Source organism: Erpetoichthys calabaricus, chromosome 1 (genome assembly GCF_900747795.2).
Source record: "Erpetoichthys calabaricus chromosome 1, fErpCal1.3, whole genome shotgun sequence".
Classification (NCBI taxonomy): Eukaryota; Metazoa; Chordata; class Cladistia; order Polypteriformes; family Polypteridae; genus Erpetoichthys; species Erpetoichthys calabaricus.
Window position 1 is genome coordinate 77,056,286 of NC_041394.2, and position 24,236 is coordinate 77,080,521.

General features: G+C 37.2%; 1 protein-coding gene across 1 annotated transcript in view; it reads left to right on the forward strand.

Moving 5' to 3' along the window:
* LOC114652164 (breast cancer metastasis-suppressor 1 homolog) overlaps positions 1-22,397 on the forward strand; it is a 94,805-nt gene extending 72,408 nt beyond the window's left edge. Inside the window, exons 10-11 of the mRNA XM_028802398.2 lie at positions 19,619-19,745; positions 21,100-22,397. Coding sequence (XP_028658231.2) covers positions 19,619-19,745; positions 21,100-21,217 — 245 coding nt within the window. The 3' untranslated portion in view covers positions 21,218-22,397. The remainder of the gene's footprint in view (positions 1-19,618; positions 19,746-21,099) is intronic.
* Positions 22,398-24,236: the final 1,839 nt, after the last annotated feature.

Sequence of the window (24,236 nt, forward strand, 5' to 3'; positions counted from 1 at the left end):
ATTAAAAGACAGTCAAAAATTAACGTCATTTACCTTCGTTCCCGCGTTTGACTCGTGCTGTAAATCTCTTCCTTGTTTTTAGTTCACGTCATTACGTAGGAGGCGTGATGACGCGATACGTGACTCCGCCTCCTCCATTACAGTGTATGGACAAAAAATATGTTCCAGTTATGACCATTACGCGTATAATTTCGAAATGAAACCTGCCTAACTTTTGTAAGTAAGCTGTAAGGAATGAGCCTGCCAAATTTCAGCCTTCCACCTACACGGGAAGTTGTAGAATTAGTGATGAGTGAGTCAGTCAGTCAGTGAGTGAGTCAGTCAGTCAGTCAGTCAGTCAGTGAGGGCTTTGCCTTTTATTATTATAGATTACTTTGTTATAATGAATTTTGCAGATAAAATGGACTTCACTGTAATGAGTTTTTGAATATTGGCAGTATGACTGGTAAGGCGAGAGAGATAGCAGATTTGATGGAGAGAAGGAAGGTTGATATATTGTGCGTGCAAGAGACTAAATGGAAGGGGAGTAAGGCCAGGTGGATTGGAGGTGGATTCAAATTGTTCTATCATGGTGTGGATGGGAGGAGAAATGGGGTAGGAGTTATTCTGAAGGAATAGTATGTCAAGAGTGTTTTGGAGGTGAAAAGAGTGTCAGGCAGAGTAATGATTATGAAGCTGGAAATTGGAGGTGTAATGATGAATGTTGTTAGTGCATATGCACCGCAAGTTGGGTGTGCAATGGGTGAGAAAGAAGATTTTTGGAGTGAGTTGGATGAAGTCATGAACAGTGTACCCAAGGGACAGAAAGTGGTGATTGGAGCGGATTTCAGTGGGCATGTTGGTGAAGGGAACAGAGGAGACGAGGAGGTGATGGGTAGGTATGGTGTCAAGGAGAGGAATGAAGAAGGTCAGAGGATAGTGGATTTTGCCAAAAGGATGGACATGGCTGTGGTGAATATGTATTTTAAGAAGAGGGAGGAACATAGGGTTACGTGCAAGAGTGGAGGAAGATGCACACAGGTAGATTACATCCTATGCAGAAGAGTTGATCTGAAGGAGATTGAAGACTGCAAAGTGCTGGCAGGGGAAAGTGTAGTTAAGCAGCATAGGATGGTGGTCTGTATGATGACATTGCAGATCAAGAAGAAGAAGAGAGTGAGGGCAGAGCCAAGGATCAAATGGTGGAAGTTGAAAAAGGAAGACTGCAAGGTTGACTTTAGGGAGGAGGTGAGACAGGCACTGGGTGGCAGTGAAGAGTTACCAGACAGCTGGGAAACTACAGCAGATGTAGTAAGGGTGACAGCAAGAAGGGTGCTTGGCGTGACATCTGGAAAGAGGAAGGAAGAAAAGGAAACCTGGTGATGGAATGAGGAAATACAGGAGAGTATACAGAGGAAGAGGATAGCAAAGAAGTGAGATAGTCAGAGAGATGCAGAAAGTAGACAAGAGTACAAGGAGATAAAGCGCAAGGTGAAGAGAGAGGTGGCGAAGCTTAAAGAAAAGGCGTATGATGAGTTGTATGAGAGGTTGGACACTAAGAAGGGTGAAAAGGACCTGTACCGATTGGCTAGACAAAGGGAGCGAGCTGGAAAAGATGTGCAGCAGGTTATGGTGATAAAGGATAAAGATGGAAACGTACTCAAAAGTGAGGAGAGTGTGCTGCGCAGATGGAAAGAGTACTTTGAGAGGCTGATAAATGAAGAGAACGAGAGAGAGAAGACGTTGGATGATGTGGAGATAATGAATCAGGAAGTGCAACGGATTAGCAAGGAGGAAGTAAGGACAGCCATGAAGAGGATGAAAAATGGAAAGGCCGTTGGTCCAGATGACATACCTATGGAAGCATGGAGGTGTTTAGGAGAGATGGCAGTGGAGTTTTTAACCAGATTGTTTAATGGAATCTTGGAAAGTGAGAGGATGCCTGAGGAGTGGAGAAGAAGTGTAATGGTGCCGATATTTAAGAATAAGGGGGATGTGCAGGACTGCAGTAACTACAGGGGAATAAAATTGATGAGCCACAGCATGAAGTTATGGGAAAGAGTAGTGGAAGCTAGGTTAAGAAGCGAGGACATGATTAGTGAACAGCAGTATGGTTTCATGCCAAGAAAGAGCACCACAGATGCAATGTTTGCTCAGAGGATGTTGATGGAGAAGTTTAGAGAAGGCCAGAAGGAGTTGCATTGCGTCTTTGTGGACCTGGAGAAAGCATATGACAGGGTGCCTCGAGAGGAGCTGTGGTATTGTATGAGGAAGTCGGGAGTGGCAGAGAAGTACGTAAGAGTTGTATAGGATATGTACGAGGAAAGTGTGACAGTGGTGAGGTCTGCGGTAGGAGTGACGGATGCATTCAAGTTGGAGGTGGGATTACATCAGGAATCGGCTCTGAGCCCTTTCTTATTTGCAGTGGTGATGGACAGGTTGACAGATGAGATTAGACAGGAGTCCCCGTGGACTATGATGTTTGCTGATGACATTGTGATCTGTAGCGATAGTAGGGAGCAGGTTGAGGAGACCGTGGAGAAGTGGAGATATGCTCTAGAGAGGAAAGGTGTGAAGATCAGTAGAAACAAGACAGAATACATGTGTGTAAATAAGAGGGAGGTCAGTGGAATGGTGAGGATGCAGGGAGTAGAGATGGTGAAGGTAGATGAGTTTAAATACTTGGGATCAACAGTACAGAGTAATGGGGATTTTGGAAGAGAGGTGAAAAAGAGAGTGCAGGCAGGGTGGAATGGGTGGAGAAGAATGTCAGGAGTAATTTGTGACAGACGGGTATCAGCAAGAGTGAAAGGGAAGGTCTACAGGATGGTAGTGAGACCAGCTATGTTATATGGGTTGGAGACGGTTGCACTGACCAGAAAGCAGGAGACAGAGCTGGAGGTAGCAGAGTTAAAGATGCTAAGATTCTCACTGGGTGTGACGAGGATGGATAGGATTTGAAATGAATACATTAGAGGGTCAGCTCAAATTGGACGGTTGGGAGACAAAGTCAGAGAGGCGAGATTGCGTTGGTTTGGACATGTGCAGAGGAGAGATCCTGGGTATATTGGGAGAAGGATGCTAAGGATAGAGCTGCCAGGGAAGAGGAAAAGAGGAAGGTCTAAGCGAAGGTTTATGGATGTGGTGAGAGAGGACTTGCAGGTGATGGGTGTAACAGAACAAGATGCAGAGGACAGAAAGATATGGAAGAAGATGATCCGCTGTGGCAACCCCTAACGGGAGCAGCCAAAAGAAGACGAAGAAGAAGTTGCATAGGAAATTGGACAGGGCCAAAAAAAAGAAATTGTTCCAATGGAATGTGTGTGTGTGTGTATATACTGTATATACTGTATATATTTATATATATACTGTATATATATATATGGTGCTATTATTTAATTTTGTATTGTCATAACATTTTAATTTAATTTTTGGTAATTTGAATCCTTTAAGTATACAGACATTCATTTTTCTTCCTTCGTTTTAATCCGCAGTGTCTTATATTAAAATATAAGTAAAACTAATTTTCAGTTTTTTCTTATATAAATGTATACTGTGGTTTTGATTATTCTTAAACACTTAAGCATGAGTTTTCTGTTTTTTTATTTTTATAATGTAAATAACCATTAATATAAGTGCTCTGCAAGTTCCATAACAGAAAACACTGGGCTAGATAATTGCAGGTGCCAACAGTTCCTAACTCTCTACTCAGAATGAGCACGGTACCATTGAGGCCTGGCAAGAGGTTGCAGAATCTTTTTAGCCATAAGGTGGTAGTGATGGGTTTTTGCTATAGAGCAGATCCAGACCCTGGACCTTTTTAATGCAGCCTGCATCATTAATATTCAAAACATGTTACAGTAAATGTTTTGCAAAAATCACATTTAGTATGCATTTCATATAAAGATTCTATCTGTAATTGACATTTTCACTTGGCATTGAAATGCCTCTCTAGTGGGTTGTCGCGTTTATGCATACAGCAGCACGCCACAGCCACTAACCTGTAGTTAGGATAAAAATGGGCTGCTTATAATGCCCCAACAAACAAAACTGTAATGAAAGGGAGATGTCATACTACCATAAATAATGTACTGTTTTAACAAGATGCAAAAGATGTGACTGTCTCATAAAGAAAATGCTAGCTTGATTTTGCAAATAGTGCTGCATTCACTTTTGAAAGCTACACAGGAGTCAATGTTGGCTTCCAGTTCTTCCACTGCTTGACTGGCTGCTGTTACCACCCTACAATATTCTTTTTTCTTTTCCTATTCTTGATTATTAATATGTGGATAGCTAATGCATTTGTATTGCTACTTGTGTTAAATGTAATCGCAGACTGTTTCTGACCAACTGTGAATGTGGTCTGTGCTCCATCACCAGTGCACTTACAGTATATCTATTTTCTAACAAGGTTAGTTGCTCATTGATTGTGAACAACGCCAGTGTAAACAGATTAACTTTACTTTAGCAACAAATTCTCACCTGTGTCCGGACTGTCACTCTCTCTCTACTTTATGTGATGACAAAGGCAACCTTTAGAGGTGGTCTTCCAAATTCCAACATGCATTGTACTATGGTTCATGCATGTCCTCTATAGCTGAACGTCCTTCTTTCTGTATTTTCTCCAGATGCAAGTTCATAGTTTTATCTTTGTTTTACTATTGTGTCTTTTTAGTATCCTTTATCTTCTCTTACACCCTTATTTCTTTGTTGTCTTGATGCTGATTTTGGATACATACTCGTACAATACATAGACTTTTCTTTCCATTTCATCTTTTATTATTTAAGCAATGGGGACTGCCATTAAGAGTGCCTGTTTTATATTATTGCTATTATTACTATTTTATCTTAGTATTAATATGAACAATTTGTGAAAACTATGCAAAACACCCCCCCCAATAATATAATGTAGATGTCATGTGGGTCCTCTTAAATAAATATATTATTATTTACATTTAAAAGCTGGCATTGTTTGTAAAATGGAACTACCATCAGTCAATTTACCTTCCAATTATGTTGTATTGTTATATTTATATATTATTTGTATTTACACATTTTGGAAAAAAATATATATACTCAGTTGCTAAAATACTAAGTCAAATTTTATTCCTTTACCTAATATCTGTATTAAACTGTTAATTTTCCTTGACATCATTTTTTTAAAAAGGGGGAATGGTATGGGGCAGGAGTTCATTTATAGTTTTGCCTAGGACAACAAAAGTGCTAGAGCTTGCCCTGGAGCTGCTTTCATTTTTTCCACTCACTGCTGATTTCATTTGCACGGCCAATGGTATCTTTCCTATCCCCCTGCAATGTCCAAGAAAAACAAGGCTGATAAAGAGAGATGTCAGTTTTAAGACAGACAAGGGGGTTTTGCCCCCTGCTCGCTTCGCTCGCCAACCCCCGAGCGGGCGCTACACACTAACCACTTTGTGGCTCTGCCTCACGCGTCTGGGGATACGGATGTACAATTTCAACAGATTGTTATTTTCATGGGAATTGTTACATATGTATAATAGAACTAACTATTTTACATTACAGCGAGTAATTGACCATATTAAAAAATAGTAAAACATAATAATTTGAAAGTTAATTACCATATATACTCACGTATAAGTCGGGTCTTCGAACTCGAAAAATCGATCATAAAATCAGACCCCGACTTATGTGCCCATTCAAAAATAAGACACTTAAATTTATTTTTTTTTTACATCTTCTTGCTTCCTCCAATCTCGCATCAGTTTCTCAGGCATATCGAAGTTTGTTGCTGCAGCACAGTTACCAATTTCTTTCACCACTTCATCGAATTTAAAACCAGCTTCATATTTTCTTCTGATCGAACGCTCCATCATAGATAAGGGATGCTCTTGTGATAAAGGTGTATGAGGGTGTGAGATACAAAAAACACAAATCAGTGCAAACGTTGCTTCAGCATAGTTCAGGTATTACTGTGTGGTTACGTAGGCACAATAGAGAGAGAGAGGTTAGGAGAATGCGCTGATACAGCTCATTGCCACACCCACATAGAAAAAAAGGCTGTGTGCTCCATGGTTACTGTCTCAGGTGGGCGTTAGCATATCATAATCTCTTGGACTAATAGCGTGAGTTTTCCACATTCGACTTATACAACCGACATTATAAAATACTAGAAATTATATGATAAAATGAACTCCCGACTTATCCGCGGGAGAACTTATCCGTGAGAATATACGGTATGTTTCATGTTGCATTATTCGTTACATTATACAATTCCATTCTGTTTGGATCTGAAATTAACACACAAATACTTTTTAAGCTTACACTTTTACTGTAAATCTTCAGTAAAAACTATTTTTTGAATTCAATTTTTGTCAATATCACATTGAATTTTGATTCTATGTTTGGATTTACATCGTGACAACGCAACATATAACTGCCCATGAGTGAATTTCGTTTCTTTCTCTCTAATAAATAAACCGACTTTTTTGAATGTTTGTCTCTGTGATTTGTTAATTGTCTTCGCAAAAGCTATTCTAAACGGAAACTGTTAACATTTTAATATGAATGGCATATCAAGATCAAGTGTCTAATGTTATCCGTGGGAGATGTACTACATTACATTTTTTGGATGCATCCTTTTTTCAACAGTAATTCGGGCAGTGGAAGACCGTACGGTGTAAGCTATTCTAATGGGAAACTGTTAACTTTTTAATACAAATGGCATATCAAGATCTCAACAGTAATTCAGGAGGAAGGAAGAAAAGGAAACCTGGTGATGGAATGAGGAAATACAGGAGAGTATACAGAGGAAGAGGATAGCAAAGAAGTGAGATAGTCAGAGAGATGCAGAAAGTAGACAAGAGTACAAGAAGATAAAGCGCAAGGTGAAGAGAGAGGTGGCGAAGCTTAAAGAAAAGGCGTATGATGAGTTGTATGAGAGGTTGGACACTAAGAAGGGTGAAAAGGACCTGTACCGATTGGCTAGACAAAGGGAGCGAGCGGGGAAAGATGTGCAGCAGGTTATGGTGATAAAGGCCCGGGAGGACCCGGGAAGCAAATCCGGGTCGCCTAACTGTGAGGCAGCAGCGCTACCCACTGCGCCACTGTGCCGCCCTGGTCAAATCCACACAAAGTTTTATAAATGAGATCCCTGGTCCTTTATAGGGTTAAAGAAGGATACAGGGACACCAGGGATTGACAGTTTGATTTCTAGCCCGGTATTTATGTCACCAAATAAAGAGCTGCATCTGACTTCTGAAGTGAATGCAAGGTTTTGTAAAAGTGGCAACAGTAAGAATTCTGAAGACAAAAGCAGGATTGTTTTCTGGTGTTTCCAGATGAGTTTAGGATGAAGGCTTATTGGTGGAAGGAAGAGATCAGGGTTATGAGAGACACAGATGTATGTTGAGAAGGTAATGTGTTTATAGTGTTAATTTAGTATTGGAAAGTGGATGAGTGACAACAACAACAACAACATTTATTTATATAGCACATTTTCATACAAAAAGTAGCTCAAAGTGCTTTACATAATGAAGAAAATAAAAGACAAATAAATTAAAATAAGACAACATTAGTTAACATAGAAAGGAGTAAGGTCCGATGGCCAGGGTGGACAGAAAAAACAAAAAAAACTCCAAAAGGCTGGAGAAAAAAATAAAATCTGTAGGGGTTCCAGGCCATGAGACCGCCCAGTCCCCTCTGTGACTGCACATGGTGGACAATGGATCAAAATTATTATGACCAATGTGTCAGATAAAATTCACCTTGTTTTTCTTTTTGTTTTACTTTTACTTCTTCCTTTGTGTGACCCCTACCTTTTTTGTTTAAAAAATAAACCACCATTTTTATACCTGTGGGCTCTCCTCATTTAACATAAGGAGAGAGCCCTTGGCCTATTACAGTGTGGTATAGGTCTGTAGATACTCGTTTGTGCACATTAAATGGTCAGAGTGTGTTCAGTTACATTTTCTTAATGAATGCAATTTATGCTTTAATTATATTGTTTTTAGCTTAAGCGGGTTTGGAGAATGAATTAATGTGTACAGTAAATGTGCAAGTTCTCTAACTTTGTAAAATGGAAAATACTGTACAGTATGTTATATAAGAGCAAAATAGAATAATTAAAATATGATGAGAAAGAGGGTGCTGTGCCCTATTGTACCTTCATGTTCTGTCAGCCTAAAGTACTTCCCTATTTTTTGATTTATATCAATTTATCCCTTTATCTACTGTAAATGCAAATATACAATTACAGAACAATACCATAAAGCATCAAAGCTGATTCACCTTCTCTGAGTTTCAATTCTTTTGCCTAGCCTTAAATAGCCACAGTAGTAATTGTGGTTTTCAGTTACCTTTTTATTTCCAGTTCTGAGATTTTATTTTTTTAAAGAATGGCATTAGTACTTTTTAAAACCTTGACATTTATTCTAGGGGATGAACAGCTGTGCTTGCCCATGTAACAACAAATATCACAGATTTTTCCTATAAAATACTTTTCATAAACAACTGAAGTGTCAACTGATTTTTTTCTTTTGGGTAGAGCGCTTGTCACTGAACCTGTGAAAAGAATTACCATGATACATGCCATAAAGCAGTGATTATAATGCTTCTGGATTCTATTTACTCTTCCAAAGTAAATTTCTAATGTACTGATTTTAGTTTCATTTTAAACATACAGTACTTTTTTGCCTCTTTGAATTAACAATGAAAAAGGTCTGTGATTTATTGGACTATAATAAGGGGTCTTACTTCAGTAAGTGTTTTTAAAATAGGGGGCAATCTATGTTGGTGAGATTGGTATATAGGGAAATGGTGGGGTTAGATTGGCAAATTTAGGTTAAATAATAAAAAAGCTGCCTCTGTTGACAAGATTCAGATTAAGCTGTCACATAATGTGGTAATATAGGGATAAAGATGCAGAAGTGAGACAAATAAGCGTGTTGGTTTATTATAGATGATTATATGTGATTATGTGGGTAAAACATGAATACAATTCAAGCATGCTTGTTTGTGCAATCAGATATAGTAGTCTCAAAGCTCATTTGAAATATGTTATTATCCTTGAACTGACAATTTGCTTTCAATTTTGCCTTAAAAGCTACTCCATAGGGTCAGGTTTAAAGTAATAATTTTCTTTTTAGTTTAAATAATAAAAGTTTTATATTAAATGTTGTAACAAAAATGGCTGTCCATCCATCCATTTTATTTAAATGGTTATTCTGATTCCTTGTATAGATAGATAGATAGATAGATAGATAGATAGATAGATAGATAGATAGATAGATAGATAGATAGATAGATACTTTATTAATCCCAATGGGAAATTCACATTCTTCAGCAGCAGCATACTGATACAATAAATAATATTAAATTAAAGAATGATAATAATACAGGTGAAAAAAAAAAAAACAGACAATAACTATGTATAATGTTAAATATTAACGTTTACCCCCCCGGTGGAATTAAAGAGTCGCATAGTTTGGGGGAGGAACGATCTCCTCAATCTGTCTGTGGAGCAGGACAGTGACAGCAGTCTGTCGCTGAAGCTGCTCTTCTGTCTGGAGATGACATTATTTAGTGGATGCAGTGGATTCTCCATAATTGATAGGAGCCTGCTGAGCGCCCTTCGCTCTGCCACAGATGTTAAACTGTCCAGCTCCATGCCAACAATAGAGCCTGCGTAACACTAATTGATAACATTTCTTGGCAACATTGGTTTCATGTCAGGAAGCAATATTAGATACATTACCGTTTCGCTCCCACATGCATACCAAGCCAATATAGAGTTTGTCAGTTGTACTAACATGCACTTTGACAATGACCAGAGAAATATTTGTTCCCATCGCTTGGTGCTATAAAGCAGCAACACTAAATACTGCGCCAACAGGACTCTGTATACTAAATCAAGCAGCATATACAAAGTTACTAAAAGCATGAACATCTAAAAACAAATGCAATGTTTAATCTTTCATAGCTGCCAATATGGGAATTGTATATCTTTTAACTAAATACGCAGAAAAAAACATAACAAAGACTTTGGGGGACCTACTGTAGCTGGGAAGCCCCTTTTAATCTGCAAAGTTGTAAGGTATCAATTTTGAAGAATGTTATATGTAGGTAGCCTTCTGGTTTGTCATCTTATACAATAAGCTTTAGGCTGACTTAAGCATCTTGTGGTCAACTGACAATTAACTTCTTGTTGATGTCATTTTTATTGTCAATGGCTTGGAATAGGAAGAGTTTGGAATGGAGGTGATGTCACTGCTTATCAAGTGGGACAGAAACATTAGTGATTGGACGGTACAGCTCCCTTTTCACCCTCCAATGTTCTTTTAAACTGGTCTCCATTAGACTCTCACCAGGCCTGTAAGTTTGAAATACTGAAAAATATGACTTTTACTATCGTCTTAAATATGCTGGATTGGCCAAGGATTTGTTTTGTGATTTTCCAGAGGTGTTTTTTTCTACAAACTTGAAAATTGTTTTGTTTTTTTATACTCTGTCTGCTCTCATCTTAATCTTGCTCTACTGCTTGTTTCTTTTTTTGTCATCCATCCCTTTCTTTAACTATACCGCATTTTACTTTTAAATTCCTGTAGTAGCAGAATCTGTACTTTCCTTAAAGAAATAAACTTTTCATTAAAATAAACAGTATGGTATCAGTTGTTGCATAGCCCCAGCTTTACAGGGTTTTCCTGGTTTAAAAGCTCCCTTAAAGGTCAGCATACTGCATGAATGAAAAATGTAATTTTAATAAAGAAATAAGTATTAGCTGTTAATTTTTTCCTTTGATGTTTATTTCCTATCATGAAGAGTATTCATTTCAAATTTGCTAGCCATAAGTGGAATTGAAAATATTGTACATTTTAGATGTTTCATGTCTACAGTTTTTAGTAAACATTTAGTAAACATTAGTTTAACATCTGGCGCCGCCGAGAGTGGCAGCCTTTTCAGCAGCTCCGTGTATGACTGTATGTGTATGTGTACTTTTCTACTTTTATTTTTCTATTTTTATTTATTGATCACTCCTTTATTGTGAATTTCCCATTGGGATTAATAAAGTATCTATCTATCTATCTATCTATCTATCTATCTATCTATCTATCTATCTATCTATCTATCTATCTATCTATCTAAACCAAATTTATTTTGAGGCAGATATTACTAATTTGTCCATCTGCTGTCATCATCAGCAATTGTATTTTGTTGGCCTTTCATTATGGCCTTTGTTGCAATGGGTTTTCCTGCTCAGTGACTCCAAAACTGCTTTTGGATTCCCAATAAAAATTTTTCCATGTAACAATTTTACTTGCTCATCGAGTTTCACCCCAAATTAAATTATATATGAACTTGGCTTTAACATTTCTTCCTAGTAGTTCATGCTCAGAGCTGTCAGAGTCAGTTAGTTATATACAGTATGTTATAGACTATCATTTTCAAATTCTTATTTATTTTTTAATTTATCACCTGTAGCAAGTACATTTGCAATAGTTTAAGTGTATTGGCGAAGCTAAATTGGGTCTAATATTTTTTTTTTGTTCTTTATTTCGCCTTATACAATTTCTTGTATTAGGAATTTGTTAGTTTTCGCATACCCCTTGGGGTCAGAGCGCAGGGCCAGCCATTGTACAGCACCTCTGGAGCAATTGAAGGTTAAGGGCCATGCTCAAGGGTCCAGCAGAGTAGGATCTCTTTTGGCAGTGGCGGGGATTTGAACCGGCAACCTTCGGGATACCAGCACAGATCCTTAGCCTCAGAGCCACCACTCATTTGTGTGTGTTCTCTCCGTAATAGAGTGGCACCCTGTCCAGGGATTGTTCCTGTCTTGTGATCGATGCTGGCTGGGATAGGTTCCAGTTTCTCTGTGACCCTGTTCTGGATAAGTGGGTTTAGAAAATGGATGGGTGGATTAAAAAATTACATGAAGTCAGATAACATTTTTGAGATGAAAATTGGATGTTTACCAAATGCGCTAGAGTAAATATTATTTTCTGGCTTTGATGCAGTTTCCAAAATCTTTGTATTCATGTTTGTTTACATTCTCAGGAATAACAGTCCTTAGACTTTTACTGCTTTAAAGAAAGTTGGCTTTTGCAGTAGTGAGTATTTGGCAGTGTGCCATAATGAACTACCTTTAAATACTTTTTAGACAATCTGATTCTTGTTAAATGTAACAAAGCAGGATTATTCATCTTGCTAATTTAAAGACTGATTACGCAGGTCTTATCTCGATTGCTAATGTGGAATGCTGTTTACAGACCAATTCCCTTTTGTGAATATTTTAAATGGTTCATTTATTCTGGCTGCCTATTGGCGACCTAGCCACTGCACACAGCTGTTAAATTGGTAAAACTGCCGTCTAATTCCTTAGAAATTTGTTACATTTTGTAAAGTTTCAAGATTTTGTTTTTACTAATGGTCTTTGTTGAGTTGTCACATATTAATGTGTTTTCTGGGATGGATTCACACACTTTGGGTTCTCTTTTGTGTATTGTATTTACCCCGTTTTTTGACAACCATTGCATGCCTAACCTACTTAGGTGGCTCTCTCTGAATTGCCTTTCTCAAGATTCAGTTTTTTTTCCCTAAAAAGGTTTTTTTGGGTGGAGTTTTTTGTTGTCTTCTTAGGGAGTCAAGGCTGGGGGGGTTATCAGAAAATACGGCCTGTTAAAGCCCGTTGCGGCATTCCTTGTTTGAGTTTGGACTATGCAAGAAATAAATTGTTGTTGTTAACTGTTGTGTTTGGAACAAAGTGATGTAAAGTTGCTTGTATGTTTACTAGACATGACAATTGACTGAAGCAAAGAAGTTTGAGCCCCTTTTAGATCATATTATAAATGGAGTCATTTACATTATCAACATAACAACTAGTGAGTTGCAGTCATGCATGTGATTGTGATAGCAGTGTTATATGGTGTAAAAATAGGTGGTAGGTAATTTCAAAACAGCTCTGAAATATTTTTTGTCTGTGTTGTGTTTTGAGGCAATCTGAAAAGGTCTAAAAAGTACACTTGCACAATTTGGGTAGGTTTTTTTTAAGATACTGAAAAAAATACATCAAAGGTTTTAAAATATAATAACCCCTAAACTATAAAACAAAATGGTTATCTTTTTATAAAATATGAACAAAATCTCAAATTTGTTTATAATTGAAAAGTTTTACAATTGAATTTTCAAAAATGAATGTCTCCAGTCAGCTTCAATTTATTCCCACCTCAAGTCTGCAGGCTTTTTTCCTCACACAGCACTTTCAGTAACAGACTATTTTTATTGGTTGATACTCCCCAGTATTTACTGATTTCTGAAAAGTACAGAGTAGCGACTACAGTCCCCTAGTTGTTTGGTTTTTCTCATTGTGCGAATTATCCAGTAATAAATGAGGAGTCCCGATGGCTGAATATTGAAATCTACTCTAGTACTATAGAATACACAATACAATGGATATGGAGAATCTTATCAGTTAGCTTAGCTCATTTGAAAAAAATGTTTTGTAGGTTATTTTTTAAACTGAATTTTTAGATGAGCCTTTTAAGTAAGACATGCTGACGTTAAGAATAGTGTTTTTCTTAAGTTTGGTGCTCACGGTATCAGGTCAAGGTTTTGATCTCAATGATGCATTTGATGAACCACTTAAAACAACACCTAAACCTCCTGCTAAAATTCCAGATACACCTCCAAAGAATCCGAGTAAGTTTGACGTGGAAGATGCTTTTGGAGCAGGAGGAGTTGACCCCAGGCCAACTGTAAAACCTCAAATAAAGAATCCTGGAAGTTCAGGTGGAAACTTTGGGGATTCAGACTTACATGATGTTGCGGGAGATGATGGATATCAACCAGATAAGGGAAAAGGAGGTCCGCGTGTTGGTCCTGCACAGGATGATGAGCAGTATGAGGAAGGAGGAGCTCAAGAAGGTGGCAAGGTGGCTGGGATAGTGAGTGCAGTGGCAATGGCTTTAGTGGGAGCAGCCTCCAGCTACTTTGTTTTAAGCAGAGCTTCTTCTTCTCTTAAGCAAAGTGGTGATGTTGAAAGTGCTAATAAAGGCCAAAGAGAAACTAATTCAGCTTTCCAGGGGCCTCATGTATAAACGGTGTGTACGCACAGAAATCTTGCGTACGAACGTTTCCACGCTCAAATCGCGATGTATAAAACCTAAACTTGGCATTTCCACAGTACCTCATACTCTGGCGTACGCAAATTCTCCGCTCGGTTTTGCAGACTGGCGGCACCCAGCGTCAAAGCAGTGCTACTGTTCCTGTGTGGTTACCCTTTCTTTCTTAGACCCACATTCTTGACGCGGCTTTATAAATACACTGAAATTAACTGCATATTGTTTATTAGTGTAATGCATCTGATTGTAACTAACCTGTAGCAATATAATGGTCCAGGGAATAGCCATAGTATTCCAAATACCATAACTGCTTTAGTGTTGTTAATCTCACTGCATCTTCTTCTTTCAGCTGCTCCTGTTAAGGGTTGCCACAGAGGATCATCTTTTTCCATATTACTCTCACTGCACCACTCGGAGTATTTATATCACTGTATCTGAGTGGGGAATCACAGCAGCAGCTGATCGGAAAGAGAATTATCAGTATACAGTTTCAAGCACGCTGCCTCAGCCACGGCAAAATGGTTCAAAGCCTTTCCTGTAAGGAACTCGTGGTTCAGAAGCAGTTTCATCCCAAGAACTATAAACGCACTCAATCAAGTGCTCCTTGTAGAACTGTTTGTACTTATAAGTACAATTACCCCACTGTAAACTTGCACTACAGTTATAAAATTGCACAACCTGCGCCACTTTATAAAGCGTGTATGATGACGATATCATTTTTAAGATGAAATGCAACAAAATATGTTGATTATAGTATACAGATAAAACTTTAACTTCATTTAAATAATCTGTATCGTTAATAATTAAACATGTGAGGACACGGTGCCGCAGCACTACCTAGTTCACGGATAGCTCCTGCCTTGCGCTGTATTCTTGCTGGTGCTGACGCAACACTGGAAGGATAGACGGATAGAATAATTAAAAATGTACTACGAAGATATTTCAATGTTCCTTAAGCGTTTTGAAGAATCGGCGTTCTAAGCTTACAGATGGCTTAACGTCTATTACAGAACTGATTGTGTGGCGATTGGGTATTTGGAGAAAGAAAAGTAAGGACAGGAATTGGAGGTTAGTACGTTTGAAAGAGACAGTACTTCTGTAATAAATTATTTCATCGAAGGTCATGCATGGTGCAGCAAGCCTCTTGCGTGAGATATGAACAATCACTGCACCACCGTGTTCCCATGTTTAATAACATGCTTACATTCCTATCATCATGAAAAAGATATCACGTATACATCTCAGTATTTTAATTATTCAGAGAGCTGTAATATCACGAATGTAATGGATTCTGTATCTTGTCGGAGAAAGAGAAAGTACGGAAGCACGTAGTGATTCACACACATAGAGCACATAGAAGATCAAACACAGAACAAAGCATTTAACGTGCTACTTTAGTTACAATGGGATTTGAGAAACTAGTAAAATAAACTATTTTAAGATGGAGTTTATGATGTTCTACTTTAATGACAAAATAAACTACGTGATTAAAGTGGAAATTTGGAGATTAAAGTTGACATTTCGTGCTTTTTTCCCACCGTGTGCCTATTTTTTTTCTCTGTACCCTAATAAGCTTTCATATGACACTCAGACGGTGGGCTACGAGTCGCCTTTTCACGCCGACTTTGATATGTGACAACTTTTTTATTTCAGGCACTGTGCGACTTTGTGAACTTGAGCTTTCGAGTTTCTCCGACACTCTATGTCACTCGATTAACTTCATTACTTTTCACGCTGATCAAGATTTATGTAGCGGAAGAACGTGGAAGTTTGCGTACGCACAGATTCCTGCATCTGGATTTTTCTGTGCGTACGCACATTCCCGCTTTTGTGCTTATGCCATGTTATAGTGTGAGTTCTACGCACGCCGTTATACATGAGGCCCCAGGTCTTCAGCAGCCTGCTTGAGCCCAATACAGCTTAATTCCCTGGAGTAACTTGGAGAAGAATGACAACTTTTCTGCTTGCACACCAACCTTAAAGATGGAAAAAAGAAAAACAACCATGTAGATCATCTGGAACAATATGTTTCTATTTTTCAGCATTTAAAATTTTATAATAGATTGCCTACATTGTCGGTCTTAGTTGGATGCTCTGACATAGTATGTTTTTTTTTTGTAATCATATTGAAATGTCTGTTCTCTACTGATGTTACTCAGTATGTCCTACGTCTCATGCTAATTTTATGATCACACATGTAACTTGTGTCACTACTATTCCAAACAAAATAATGTTAATGAATGCTTGCTATAGATTAACAAATTATTAATTTACCTGAAATGTTTGTGTATCTTGAAATGTAGTATCTAGGATATGTTTTTGCTGTTCCTTTCATTGTCTACATCACTATTGTTCTGGGTAGGAATATGGAGTTCCGAAGATGGGACTCGGCTTTAAGATACTGAATACAGAGCAGTTTTTATTTAATTCATTTTTTCTTTTTTAAATTTGGTCAGGGGTTACGATTTATAACCATTACAGTGTCTGCTTGCACAACAGCCCTTCAGCTGTCTGTGGCATCTTCCTTATTTGCTCCAAGTATCCAGAACTGCCTACTTTACACTTCTTCTAATCCTGCCATCATGCTGTACCCTTCTATTACATTTATCATTCTGTTGAACCCCATCTAGTCTTCCTTTTGGTCAGCACAAGACATTATTTCACACTGATTTATACATTTGCACATTTAGTAAGAAATGTGTTGATATCAAGCAGTTTACTCCTCACAAAAAAGTGTAGAATAGTATTTATTACTAATGTCCTTTAAGCCATCTGAAATTGGCACTGCAGCTACAATTTCTGCCAAGGAACCGATAAATCTAAAGCTGACTTCACTCCCAATGCCTCATCCAAGATTTATTAGTAAGATTTTCTAAAGACTTTTATTTGAAGTTTTTGCACATATTGAAGGTGGTGCGAATAGATGTCATTTCACTGAGCAGACTGACACTAACTTATGCTGACATTGCTTCACTTTATGCAGTACATTTCAGAAACATAATAATAATACATTTTATTTGTATAGCACCTTTGCCATGTTCAAGGTGCATAGTTTTCTGACATTTAGAACTTTTTTTCAATAAAGTAAAACTCCAAAATAATTACATTAATGACAGTGTTGGATGTCCTTTGATGATATTTGTAATGTCAACCCAAAACTTAAATATATTTTGACAGCAGAAGGAAACTTTCATGTCTCTTTGCTTTAACTCTGACTGACCTACATGACCATAAGAAAGCAGCATTTTGTTTTTTGATAGAGAGAGGAAAATAATACCACAGTAAAATTGTGTGTTCTGTGATAACGAAAACATTTTTTTTATTTATGTTGACTTTTAAACTTAGCCCTCATACAGAGTATTTAAGAAATAAATGTTATGTGTATCTTAAACAGAGAAATTGCATCATACACGGATACATAGTCTGCAAACAAAAGCCACGCTAGTATCACACAAAAAGCTCGTTTTATGACACCTACAGACTTAGACACTGTCTCTCTGAACTTAAGTCCTCTTGGTAGCCCTATATAGTAGCCCAACAGTGGGCTTGTTTATTAAACAATATACAGCAGCACTGCACTATTAATGCCTAATGATACCAATTATTTCACTTTGCTATTTTTACATGTGACAGGAAATGCCTCTGAAACTGGGAACAAGACATGGCTGGCTTGCATTGTTCCCAGCCTCAACCCTATTGGTATCATAATATCAGCAATTGCCATTACACTCTGCATTATCCTTAAGATGATGCCTAATATATAGGCAAGCACTACAGCCTGCATTCCGATTTATTCATTTCCTAAGAAAGTCTATGTCCTCTTTCTAGAGCCCTCCTGATTTAAAGGATGGGCTCTCCTTTCTTGCTGGTGGGCTGCAGCCACACATTCATCTCACTCCTCCAGCCTGAGAAGCACAAACAGACTGCTGCCTATCCAGTCCTGCTGGTGAGGAGCTGTCTGTAATCTAATGCAATATTTTATTGCAAACTTAGTAATGAGCACTGAATAATTTATAATTCTATAACATGTGTTTTTAAGGGATCCCCTCAAGTTGATTTTCATGCTTCAGGAGGTTCATAGGGTTTATTATGGTGTCCCTCCCCATATTTTGCACCTTGATATTTCTGTAACATTACCTTATATTACATTATAGCTTCTCATATGATTAGCAGTTCAGATTGTTTCTCCAAGTTATTTTCTTGCATACCTTTCATTCTTCCACCTGAAAGAAGTTGATGGGATCTTGATTTCAGCTTAGCAAGCATTCAGCTGTGGCAGTTAATCATTCAATTACAAGTAATCAGCAACTAATGAATTAGGCACATGAGAGCATTGGGAGTGATGTTTTATCTGTTAACACTTACCATTTGTCAGGCTCAGAAGTGAAAACATGGTGATTGTTACGTCCAGTTCTTCACATTTTGAGCACAGTCATATCATACCTTGTAGTGTGCAAGACATTTTTTCTGTTTATATCTTGTTCATTGTTGATCATTTAATGTAGTGGCAATTGAAGTTAATGCAAATATTATTTTCTGTACAGCCTTAATAAAATCTGTATTGGTTCTCAACAGCTTAGAACCTAGTTACACATCAGATTTTGCAAGGCTTAGGCTTCTGTCTTTAAGGCAGGGAACAGTTTTCCCATGCAATAGCATCTTTCACACATTCTCTATATCTTAAATTTTTGTCAAGGTAAAGTTTGAAAGCTTTTTTCTTGTTCAAGAAAATGATTTGCCATTGTTTGCTTCTTTGAACACCACAAGGACACAAATGAGTAATGATTTCTGGTGTAAATCATCATATACAATAGTGTGCATTGTTCCATCCCCTATTATTTAAGATTGGAATAATTCTTACTGGAGATACCATGAACCTAATTTTTGACTAACATGCAATTAATTGCCTCACCAAGCCAATACATTGTATAAACTATAAACATTTTTTGCATGTGTAGATTCATAAGTGACTAAAGACATTCTCTTACTTGTTCACTTTTTTTTAAGATAAATATCAGTACCTCCACTAAATCATGAATTATCTTCCCTGTCCTCTATCCTGTTCCTCATGTACTGTAACCTTGTAATCAGCTCCAATTTTTTTAATAAGTCGTGCATTTGGCCCATTTTTTTAGTACATAATTTGAGATACTTTTTAGGACACTTTTTCTGAAATGGCAGGCACAATTTGCACAAATCAAGAAAAAAATTACATTAATATCTTTATTCACCCCTATATTTTCAAACAGCTAAATCCATTTCAGGTCAGACAGGTACAAAACAGTATCCTGAGTTCGATAACAGGGAGCCCACTAACATATGGACAAGGCAATGACTTAAGTAACCCAGAGAATATTACTTTCAACTTTGTGAAAAAGCTGGAGTCACCAGCTAAAATGTCCCAGACCTTTGGTGAAGGACATGCACTTCTTACCTTTCACCTTGCGCCTAAATGATTCAATCAAAGAAATCTACTACATGGGTGCCTTTAAATGATATGTACATAGTACATACAGTCTATTGAAACTTCACCATGCCTTGTTTTCTAGCTATAGTGAAGCAAGAAAGAATACAGTACTCTGCAAAATGTGAAGATGGAAAACTTTACTATGAAGGGGAGTGCTACAGCAAAGGGCAGTCAATTCTTCTGGAAGTCAAAGATACAGCACCATTTGAGTAAGTAACGTGTCTTTACTGATCACGTAGGTGTTATAGCTGTTTAAACCAAGCTGAAAACTATCATTTCCCATGATATTTAAATTATCACCAAAGTTTGTCCTTTTTTTTAGCAAAACATAAATTATTCTAGATGGTTTTATTCTCAGTGTTTATTTGGTACTTTTCATCTCCCATGAAACAACACTACAGACCACTAGGTGGTACTGTGGGTGTAAATTTTCAGTTGACCTAGAAAAATAAATCTCTGAAAATTGAATTGTTTGAAGCGAAAGGCCTATGGTTAAACATTAGAATCTGAATGATATTGATATTATTCATTCAGAAAAAAGAACATGGCGCAGAGTCTTCGATAATACAAGTTTCTTTTCCTGTAATATTTACAAGCTCTTTAGCAATCAGGGCTGCAAGGTAAATCCTTCAGTCATTCTTCATCAAGTCTATGATCTCTGTGGTCATGTAAAGCAGTCTTTCATTGTAAAGTGATGATTTGTTTCAGGTACTATGTTTTGTATCAGTCCACATTTCATATTCAAATTCATCATCTTTGCCATATCCTGTTTTATTATCAGCATTAACCTCTTCAAAAATCACTTGAATTCCATTAGTGTGCACAGTGGTCATTAAGGTTGAAAAGCCTTGGCATCATTATTACTCTTTAATTAGATTATTTGCCAATTTTAGTATAGTTCATTTAAAAGGCATAGGTTGAAGTTTAACAAATGTAACCCTACAGCAACTGGAGGCTTTTTTTCTAGCTCAGCTTAGTAATTGACTGGTACCATCCATCCATTTAATATCTTGGGACCACTGATGACTTCGAATTCACCTCCTGGCATGAAATCTGAGGAGAAGCTAATTAAGGTCAATTAAATTTTATAATCAAAACACTACATTATTTGTAAAATATTAAATTAATGAGCGTTTGTTAGAAGTAAAAAGAGCAAGATACAATTATACACATGTAAGAATTCTAACCCCGATATAAGCACATAACTTCCAGCAGATGAATTTCCCAGTATTACTTTACTTGTGAATGAGCCAGTAAATGTAATCATCTTGGATGCTAACTTTTCACATGTGTAGTTGTATATTTATATAATTATGTAGTTGTATATTTAAAAAATAAAAAGAATTAGTGTTTTTTTTTCTTCTTATGTTTAAGTGTTACTCTCTGTTTTATGTGGCAGTTGCAAAATTCAACTTTTTTGCTATTTTCAGATCTATATATCTAATTTTTAGTCACAGAGAGTCACACAGTACCCCAGTAGTGATCACCTCTGGATGGGATTCCAGTCCATCATACTTCTGAAAATCAGATGTGAAAATGACAAAGGTGTTATTTTCTTTTCAGAGCTGTGATAACTGCGGTGAGCACAGGAGAGGTGTGGCTGCGTAGGACAGATGGCAGTAAAACCAAAATTTACGTGTCTCAACTGCAAAAAGGGAAGTATGCCATCGGAAAGGCTTGAACCACCTGACTGATAAAGATGTTGCTGTTGAGATGCAGTAAAAGCAGTGAATTGCAATAATGTTTGCAGGAGGATTCATAAAGAAACCACAATGCAGACGTTGCCGGAATTATAATAAAGCTCCAAAGGCACTTGCACAATAAGCATACTGAAATATTGGGTTATGTTTGGAAAATGAAGACTTGGCTTTACTAATATAAGCTTGAATGCTGAATTCTAGATTAAAAGAAAGTGAGAGGTAAAATGTTAGCTTCACTGCCTGAGACTTATCTGTTTTAGGCTATTTATTTTCACCCAGTTCTTATTTCCAAATGTAACTGCATTTTGTTTTTAAAATCATCACTGTTAACATTTCTTTTATCCACTGTTCACCTCCTCTAAGAGGAGTGAGTGTATGCAATCCAAATTTTCTTTTGCTTAATTTTGGTGTTCTCTGCCTGTGCCATCAAGCTGTGCAACATAAGGTATGCAAATGACCAGAACTGCACAAGAAACAGTTTGATTTGATTTCCAAATATAGATTAATGATTGAGTTAGCAGAAAAGTAAATAACCCAAATAATGCTTTAGATATTTAATTAGAAACATGTGTCTCAAGGACAGGAACAGACACTGCAGAATATTAAAAAAGACATTTGCGTTTTCATTACATCTTATGCAATGTAAAGTGGCAGAGTTGGAGGGGGTATGGGGATTCTTGGCTTTGTTTTCCCTGATGAAGATCTTAACAAAGTGGAACATACTGTTTTTATTGAAGCATTCAATGAATGCTCTTTTTTCCTGAATTAACTTTTGTTCATATGATGGCCTAAAATATTGAGTGTAATGTTTGCTGTAGTCTTTACAATGTCAACATAATTGACATGCCAAACCAAATGTTGCAAATATTATTTGGTGTAAGGGCATGTCCGGGATAGGAGGAGTTGAAAATATCTGCACTGTGTTTATATGTATGCGAAATGGCATCACCATTGATTCAGAGATAGTTTTTACAGTTTAATATAGTGAACTCACCATTAACATTTGGTTGTTCTCTACTTGTTAAGTCATTGCGTCAAGAGACAAACTGATTCCCTTAGCCCTGACCATGACTGGTTCTCAGTTCAGTCAAGGGTTCTGTTAATGGTCTCACATAATCGAAGGACACAAGAAAAATAAAAGGCAAGACTACTAGAAAAAAACCCAGAAAACTCTTTGGCAAAATCAAAGTATCAATTAAATGATATATATTTAATTTTTATATGACACTGTGGCACCAAAACACTAATCTATGTGGGCTTGTATTAATGTGGATAAAAATGTTGAGAAAATGTTGCCAAACAAGTAGAAAATACTGTGGGCATTTTCTAAGTTTGTTAAAAACTTATAAACTAATGGGCAATAGTTGTTTTTTTTTTTATTTAATATGTTCAGATAGTTTTCACCTGCCAGCCAGTCCTCCCCTGGATAAGCAGGGTTGACAAGAGAGATGGATGGATGAATGAGTACTCTTCCTCTTTCTGCTGCTCCCATTAGAGGTTGCCACAGCAGATGATCTTGTTCCATATCTTTCTGTCCTCTGCCTCTTGCAATGGTGGTAAATAAATACTGACTGGAAATTATATTTTATATATTACATAAAGTGAGAAGTCAAGCAAAATGGCACCTTTTATTGGCTAACTAAAAAGATTATAACATACAAGCTTTCGAGGCAACTCAGGCCCCTTCTTCAGGCAAGATGTAATACAGAAACTGGAGTTCCCTGTGTATATGTACACACTAGAACAAATAACAACATTGGAAAATCTTTAAGTGAGACATCTTAAATGTAAAAAATTAATAGACCACCTCTTCAGGCTAAGATTCATTTAACACTAGAATTACCAGAGTCTACGAAAAAACTCGTAGATCCGGCCCACCTTAAAACTGTTCTCACCTGTCTTTTGTCTTCTAAATGTGCCGATTAAGAGGAGCAGCGAGCAGCCGGCTATTCCATCCCCCCACTGTCGCAGAACGTTCACTAAGTTTTCCCAGCTCATGCCTTGTTTGACTATCTGGGAGTGACTGAACTGCTGGAGTTTTAGAATGGAAATAATAGATTGCTATTTGGAATACATGCATTTCATGCATGTTCCGTTTCTACAGTAATCTGTGTAAACACATTGCTAAAACAGAAACTTTTTCATATTTTAGTAATAAATGTTACAAAATGTAGGCATAAACTATAGAATCTGTGAAGTCTGAAGTCCAAACATCAAATAAACACTTTCACAAAAGGTTCAAGGATGATACAACAGCTTCCGTGGCTTAACACTACGATTTGTTGACTTGGAGCACAGCTGCCCTACCGTGCTACAGAGACGTGAGTTCGATTCCCAGCTTTGAAGAAAGTGTTTTTTTTTTCCTCAAACGGACATTGAATTTATAAATTGGTATGCACTGTAAATCGTTAACTTTAAAATGTCAATCGCGGTTATTTCTGTTGATTAATTCCTGCTTTTTTGCTTAGAGTCAGAACAGGAGCTTTTCAGCTTATTCAGCTTCTGATCTGACTCAAACAGCACCAGTATAACTTCACACCCAACCTGACGCTGTTCGTTTTCAAATAATATTGCATTACTTCGACGATGTTTTCTGATTGGTACTATTCGCGTCATAAAATGATTTCTTCAAAACGTCACATATATTTGTCTCTTTCTTTTTTTAAAATGTGCGTTGTAGCACTCAGCAACTGGCCACCTGCATGTTCTTGTGCACACTGAATAAGACAGCGCTATATGCAATGATCAGATTCAAATGTTAACAGTTATATAGCACAAAATGGAAATTAGCAGTTCTTAGCATTCCACCACGCAAGCTGTCATATCAACCGCCTACTGTAACTTGCTTTCTTTTTTCTTCGGTTATAGTCTTGAATAAAAGTGCACTTGTTTTGTTATACTTTTACATCAACATATGTTCCTGTGTTTGAGCTACATGGGCATGCTCAAAAAATACACGTATAATGCCACGAAAAGTGCATGCAGACACTTCAGTTCGCA